The 7,890-nt window shown below is 50.9% G+C and overlaps 1 protein-coding gene across 2 annotated transcripts in view; it reads left to right on the top strand.

Annotated features, from left to right (window-relative positions):
• The first annotated feature begins 365 nt into the window (after positions 1-365).
• The window catches only part of LOC144717774 (centrosome and spindle pole-associated protein 1-like), a 43,568-nt gene continuing 36,043 nt past the window's right edge, over positions 366-7,890 (top strand). Inside the window, exons 1-2 of one of the 2 annotated variants that reach the window (XM_078593411.1) lie at positions 366-741; positions 5,662-5,734. In XM_078593411.1, the coding sequence (XP_078449537.1) occupies positions 5,698-5,734 (37 nt within the window). In that variant the 5' untranslated portion in view covers positions 366-741; positions 5,662-5,697. Of the gene's footprint in view, positions 742-5,625; positions 5,735-7,890 lie in introns of those variants that run through there. The other variant, XM_078593410.1, reaches the window with a different exon arrangement.

Raw genomic sequence — 7,890 nt, 5'->3', positions numbered from 1 at the left:
GATGGTGTGCGTATACGTTGAGAGAGTAGGTGTGTGTACACGTATGTTTATGTATATGTACGTGTGCACACGTGCGTGCATACGTGTGTGTGTGTGCGTGCGTCTATACATAGGCCGACTCAGCCTCAATTGAGTACCGAGTATCAAGTCCCCCCACAACACGTGTCAAGTCCCCCCACAACACGTGTCACGCTCTCCACAACACGTGTCACGCCCTCCACAACACGTGTCACGCTCTCCACAACACGTGTCGCGCCCTCCACAACACGTGCCAAGTCCCCCCACAACATCGCCACTGGGGAGACAAAGGCGGTCGGGCGTGGCGCTGGCCACCCACCCTCTCAGTGTGCCGTGCCAGTGTTCACAAGCGCTCGCTTACAACACTTGCCCCAACAGTCTATTGCAGGCTTTACGGGGGAGGGGTCTTTGTGTGTGTCCGCTTGCACTGTTTGGCATGGCCTGACTCGATGTTGAGCAAACACGATAGCGGCCGCGAAAGGCTCCTTTACCTGCAATCTGTGGTGTCTCCTAGCAACCCGGCTGTGTGTGTGTGCGTGCGAGTGGAACCACAGTGGCTGAGGGCGGTAGAGGCGGGGGAAGGTGGATCGCGCGTGCCGACTCGAGCCTGCCAGACGCGGCTTCAGCTAATGACCGCCACGAACATCATACTATCGTCGCCGGAGAGAATGTAAACTTCGGAAGCCTTGTCAGGAGCCTGGCCTAAGGTCGACTCAGCCTTGAGTGAGTACCGGGTCATCTCACGCACGCAGTGGAGAGCGGTGCTGTTTCTCGCCACGGTGGCGAGATGTTAACCACCTCGCCTGATATGTAGGAGGTCGTGGGTTCGATCTCGACCCTGAACGACCATGTATTTGGAATTTGGATGTATTCCTCGTGGTCGCGTGGATTTTTCTCCGAGTCCTCCGGGTTTTTCCTCCATATGTAGAATCAAAATGCCTTTAGATTGTTTTGCTGCTCTAAATGTCCACGTGATAATCCACTTATTTGGGCTATAATTTGTGGTCGCCAGGTCGCTTCTGAGAACGAGCTATACAGCTCAGTGGGCCTTACCTGGTCACATAAAAAAATAGTTTTTGATGTTTTATTTTTACCACTGCGCTCTGATCTCAGAGGTCCTAGTCTTTTTTCCTGGCCATGCTGCACAACAGGCTTTGATGCGTTTCCCTTGAGCGTGATGTGGATTTCTTCACAATCGGAACGTCACAAGGTGAATTACTGGTTGGGCATCAACTCAGCCCATCATCACCATCATCATTACCGCCATCATTACGGGTCGTTAAAATAATCACCGTTTTTCATCTGGAAAGTAAACAGCAGTCTTCCTATGGACTTCCTGGCTCCTGCCATCGGAATGTGGACTTTCCACCACCGGGCCCAACTATAGATGAGAGCCACCTCACCTTTCCGGACCTCCGATTAGCACGGTTGGCTACGTACGGTGCGAAAGAAGTTTAACGTACGTGCGCACACTCCTGTGTGAGGAGGAGACACACTCCAGGCTTTGCTATGTATCATTGGTGCATCATTGTTGTCCTTCATTGTGTTGTGGGAAATGGATATTTCTTTATATGTATTGTGTGTTTGTATGTTATTGCCTGGCTCTGTGGCTCTACGGCAGGGGCGGGGAAGCTTTTTCTGCCAAGGGCCATTTGGATATTTATAACATCATTCGCGGGCCATACAAAATTATCACAAAAAAATGTGCCTGTTATATTTGGTCAAACATTTCATGAACTCACCCCCAATGTGATGGCTGGAACTGCTTGTCTTTGGCGAGGCGTGTGATGTTAGCTGGTATTGACGATGTTGCTGCTACTCGCAACTGCTTTTCCAGGTTTGCTCCTAGATTTATTGAATTTCGAGTCCCGCCTGCGGTTGCCTTGGCAGGGCCAGATCAAATGATTTCGCGGGCCTTACACGGCCCGCGGGCCGGACGTTCCCCACCCCTGCTCTAGGGCACGACCGCAGTCAATGTTAAGGATTGTGAGTGTTTTCTCAAATTGTTTTGCCACACGGACCATTCGACCGATGTAAACATTACTGCGAACCACACAGCCCCACAAAACACATTAACTTCTTTCGAAACACCAGTCATACAAAATTAGTCATATTCCCGGAACATAATTTTTTTTTAATTAAATGCAAGCAACGTATTCATTCATATCCGAAATAAAAGGTCGTTATTGGCGGATCAACCTGAATTTACATCGCAGCTAACCGCGGACCATCTGGAGGACCGTCACGGTCCGCTGGTGGTGTGCGGACCACTCTCTGAGAACCACTGCTCTAGTCTGTCTCTGTGAGCCTCAGGCCTCACCACGGAAGCCTGTAAATCCTCGCGGTGTATTATTCAGTCCCTCTTTCACATGGATGGGCTGCATACCTCATGGTTGGTAAGTGTGTCCTACCCACGGGGGGCAGTTACAATGTAACGCGAGTCTATTCCTCCACGGCGTTGAGCCTTGCTGTGACTGGGTTCTGTTTAACACGGCGTCTAGCAGTGCCAGGGGAAGCTGTCGTGGTATAACGGAGAGCATCACACCCGACTTGGAATCAGGAGATGGGCCGGTTTGCTCTCCCGGTGCAGCAGTTGAATCATCATCGGTGCAAGTTGGGTATAGCTACTATTTTACTAATACCTTCGTTATAATTTTACCAGGTAAGGTCTACTGAGCTATATAGCTCGTTTCAGAAGCGACCTGGCCACAAATGATAGCTCAATGAAGTGGCTTATGTGAACAATTAGAGCAGCCAAATGCTGTGAACGCGTGATGTTGAGTCGAAATGTGGAGGGGAAAAACCGGAGGACCTGGAGAAAAATCCACGCAACCACGGCGAGAGACGCAAACTCCAATTATACAACGGGCGTCAGGGTGGGATCGAACCCACGATCTCCTTCATACCAGGCGAGGTAATTAACATCTCCTAGCCACCGTGGTGATGATGAGAGAGAGAGAGACATGCAAACTCCAATTATACAACGGGCGTCAGGGTGGGATCGAACCCACGACCTCCTGCATACCAGGCGAGGTAATTAACATCTCCTCGCCACCGCGGCACCCCAGATCACGTGTGGTGAGCCACAGTGTGGGTGACTGTCACGTCTTCCACGACTTCTGGCGGCCAGTGTGGACGAATCGCGAAGGCCCCTTTACCACGAGTGGCCTGAGCAAGGTTGTCTCATCGCCTCCACCCTCACGCTGCCTGGACTTGCCCTGCGACAGCGCTAAGCACACAGCCCACCCCAAGCCGCGCGTAACAACAGCCGGCAGCGGGGCAATGTGAACGATGCCGTAGGGCTTAGAGGCACCGTGACCCTTCCGCGCTCGCTGCCTGCCATGTACTCAGCGTGTCCCCCGTCACTAGGAATTAGCGCCGCGTCGTTGGGTCCACTGTTGGGGAGGGAGCTGAGGGTCGTCAGGGATGTTGTGCAACGGATTCGTCTGTGAACGTCGATTCCCAAGGCTCACGGTGCAAGCGTTGCATTTTGTTGAGGCTGACGGTACGAGCGAACCCTGTGGGGTGGAAATGGGACAAAAGAACTACTGCTGAGAATGGCCAGGGTTTGGTTTTTAGCTGGGTCCGCGACCCAAACAAATTCTGACACCCGGCAGAACCACGTCCAGTCTACTTCTCGCGATGGCGACGAGTTACTCGTCAACTCCGGCGTCAGTCTTCTAGCGACCCGGACAATATTGAGTGAAAAATTGAGGCCTGGAAATGATGCAAGCGACATGTCCAACACAACACAATGCTGGGAGACTTGACACGTGTTGTGGGGGGCGTGATACGTTTTGTCGGGGGACTTGACACGTGTTGTGGAGGGCGTGACGCGTGTTGTAGGGGGACTTGACAGGGTCGTGAAGCATCGTTAGCGACGAGAGTGCGCGTTCTCAAGCGGAATCTGGTGGGGTCCCTGAGCCTCGCCACCACCGTGAACTCATGGGGTGGCCACTTGGGCACGACCGCTTTACATGAAGCCAGGCGGTGTCCCGGCACACTTCAGACCCCGCGAGGACACGGGCGGGTGACACGTGAAGTGGCTTTTCATCGCGGGCTTACAGCGTGCTGTCCAATGAGCACCTCGGCCAGTTCGGACTGCAATTCATCACGAGTTAATGGGCGCACCCTTTCTTGGCACGGCAGCGCAGGCCCGTGACCGACTGCGCTTCTAATATATCAGGATATTCGGAAAGGCACTGGTGCTGTGCAATTTCAAATCTAGATCGAAAACTCACTTTTTTAGAACTGCTTTTTGTGTTTAGTGTTGCTGTTGTTCTCCCGCCCCCCGCACCTCCGATTAGCACAGTTGACTATGTACGGTGCGAAAGAAGCTCAACTTACATTACAACTTACAAAGGTCCTCCGTATATCCTGGTCGGGCAAGTGCTGTTTAGCGATTAGCACCTATGAAGGCCGGCACTACACGCACTCATACACACAGTCGCCCTTTCAGATGCCCTTCTGCGGCCGTCTGGAACGCTCTTCCTTCCGATATAAAGAAGCTCCTGGAGCTATCCACTTTTAAATAATCTAGATCGAAAACTAATTTCTTTAGAACTGCTTTTTGTGCTTAGTGCTGTTGTTGTTCTTCGCCCCCCGCACCTCCGATTAGCATGGTTGGCTACGTACGGTGCGAAAGAAGTTAAACACATACAGCTGAAATCCCTGAAAGTGACCTCTGGTTCACACAACAGAGGGACAGCACTCACCCAGCCGCTTTGCTATATGAGAGCAATGTTCATCGTATGCCAGTCAAACAAACACATTTGCGGTAAAACCTTGCCAAATGCGGCTTTGTCGAATGCGTGTTTCAGCGAAACCAGCTCAACATGCGCACAAATCAGGGTTCGTGGCAACAAAGTGGTAATGCTCGGCTATTTTGTAACAATTGTCATATTTCATAGCCACTCGACTGGCTCATGTCACAGTTGGGTTTTTTTTGTGTGTGAGTTCACCTCGCTCGTGCATTACCGAATAAAGAAGACAAATGGCAGGGAGAGAGATCCAGAGGATTGTGAACAGTTCGATAACAAACCAAAAAAAATCACGAAAGTTTGCGTTAATCCCAGAACGTACGCGGTGGCTTGCCAGGATGTATCCACGGCTCGTGGATCTCTCTCTCTCACGCGGGCGGAGCAACGCGATTCTCCAGCGATGGCGAAGCGACGTGAGCAGTGAGCGATCGGTTTGAGGAGCGACACAGAGAGAGAGAGGAGTTATTTTGGGCTCGGGGGATGACAGCCGCGGGCTACTGATGGTGACGAGGAGCCAAGATCATTAGACGCCCTGGACGTTGCTTTCCGTCAGCCCCGAGGGCATTTCTCATATGCGCGCTGCATGTGAGAAATGCAGCGGTAAGCGCTATGTTGCGCTACGAACTAGGCGGTCCAAGTTCGATTCCCCGCTCATGACGATTATCTGAACCGGTTCTGGGGCTCCCCTAGGTCGACTCAGCCTCAAATAAGTACCTGGCGCAGTGTGTAAACATCGCCACTAGGGTGACAAAGGCGACCGGGCGTGCTGCTGGACACCCATCATCTCGTGTGCCGTACCGACCTTCACAGGTGCTCGCAAACAGCACCTGCCCCAACAGTCTGTTAAATGCTATACGGGGGATCTTTGTTTTTGTCTGGCCAGATCTTCTCAGCGAGGAGTGGCGAGGAGCGAGGGACCATGGAGATAGCTTCCAACCACACAGGCCTGCCTCTGGGTACGTATCTCTCCCACACTCTACGGGCGTCTGGAAAAAAAAAAACACATGACCAAGCTGCGGAGTGTCCACAATTCTCTGGCACGTGTCGTGACGGGCACTGCAAGATCCGACCGTATCCGTCCAGTGCTCGACGAGCTGCATTGGATTCCGGTTGCCAAACGAATATATTATATTATGAGGTCGCACTCAATATACACAAAGTGCTTGCAACAAATGAACCATAGTACATTGCTGATCTCGTCGAGGAGCATGAACCATCATCACGCGAACTCCAGTGGTCATCCTCGCAACAGCGGCTTTTGGCTCGCCGTCGAACAAAGACGGTCACCGCATCGCGCGCACTTTCAGATGCGCTTCTGCGGCCGTCTGGAACGCTCTTCCTCCCGAGATTAGGAGGCCACGGGTGCTATGCACTTTTAAACATAAATTGAAAACGAATTTCTTTAGAACTGCTTTGTTGTGTTTAGTTTGTCCCCCCCCCCGTAACCTCCGATTATCCAGGGTTGGCTACGTACGGTATGAAAGAAGTTCCAACATGCAGTAACATACACACACGCGCCTTCTCCATCATCACCACCAACCACCGCATGGCTGTCTGTGTGCGTGTGCCTGTCCCTTTGTTAGCGCGCCTTTTTCTATAGCAGGGGTGGCCAAACCTGCCGACTCTCTACAACCCACAAAACCAGCATCTTCCACCCAGGGGCGCAACCACAGCCGTATTATCCAATAGGCCACAGTAGGCACTGCGTCTAGGGCCTACGAAAACTAAAGGGCCTACGAAAAAAAATATTGACCACGTGTTTTTGTTAGTATGATAACAAAATGTAACCAAGATATCTTCTAGAAATGTTTTTTATATAAGGGGCCGTCCATAAATGACGTCACGCACCTGGGGGGGGGGTCAGACATTTGTCACGATGTGTGACGAGGGGGGGGGCGGTTGAGAAATGTGACGTCACATCAAAATGCGCAACTTTAAATAAATATAGACAACACGTTTTACTTAATTAAATAGACTTTTTAATGTTTTCTCCTACAACATCAGAGTGCAGCGCCACATTAAATACGCACTACAATGACAATAGTTTAAAGCGATTTCAAGCATGTTTACATTTTTTTGAGGGGGGGGGGGGGGTGGCAGAGCTTTGTGACGTCATATTTGAGGGGGGGTCTGACTTTTTGTGACGCCGTGTGACGATGGGGGGGGGGTCAAAAATCGTCCAAAATCGCGTGACGTCATTTATGGACGGCCCCTAAGCAAAGATAGGCATGGTGTGTATACAAAGAGACAGAGTCGTGTCAATCGTTTTTTTTCCATAAGGTGAAAGAAATTAAACACTGGAGATTAACTTTTCGAGTTTTTCTTTTCAACGCAAAATTAGCAAAGAAACATCTTCAAGTGGGGGTTTTCGCACAATCAAGCAGAGTGACAGCAGCGGTCGTGGTAACCATGGGGGCAGCATCAGTGGGAGAGAGTCATCACTGAAGGTGTACGAAACAGGGCCTACAAGAACCTTAATCCGGTCCTGGGCACAACTTCCGATTACAATGCGGCGGGGGGGGGGGGGGCTATGCAAGATCTGCAAGTCCCCCTCATTTCTCCCGACTCACTTTGACTGAAATAGCTACGGAAATTTGTGTTAACCCCGTATAACCATAATATGTTAGGCTGTAACTAAAAAATGTTATTTTAGTCGCACCGTGTATTGGATTTAGAGGAAGACAGTTTCACAGTGGCGTATTAATATTAAAGATTCAAAGGTACAATGCGACTCACAATGAAGTTGTCGTGCATCGTGCTTTCATGCCGGCCCCATCGGTCTAGGATTTCCTCAAAGTGGGTGGATCGCGCAACTTTATTGCTGCTCCATTGCTACGATAGCCAGATGCCTTAATCATCGGGCTTGGTCCATGGCAGTAGACCGCAGCAAATTTTTTATGAATAAAAATGTTGTTGAATATTTGTTCAAAATGTTTTACTTGTTTATATCTGCTCATTCGGGGCCCACCTTATGGCCAATTGGGCCCCTGTGCATCGCGTAACGCTACCGCATCACATACCCCCCCATCGCATCATAGTTGTGCCCCTGCTTCCACATGATACCGATAGTCATCCGCGAGACAACACAATCGTCGGGGGTGGCCACACGGCC

Source organism: Lampetra planeri, chromosome 4 (genome assembly GCF_965212315.1).
Source record: "Lampetra planeri chromosome 4, kcLamPlan1.2.h2, whole genome shotgun sequence".
Taxonomy (NCBI): domain Eukaryota; kingdom Metazoa; phylum Chordata; class Hyperoartia; order Petromyzontiformes; family Petromyzontidae; genus Lampetra; species Lampetra planeri.
Note: the sequence above shows the minus strand (reverse complement) of the source record. Positions and strands in the feature narration are given on the sequence as shown.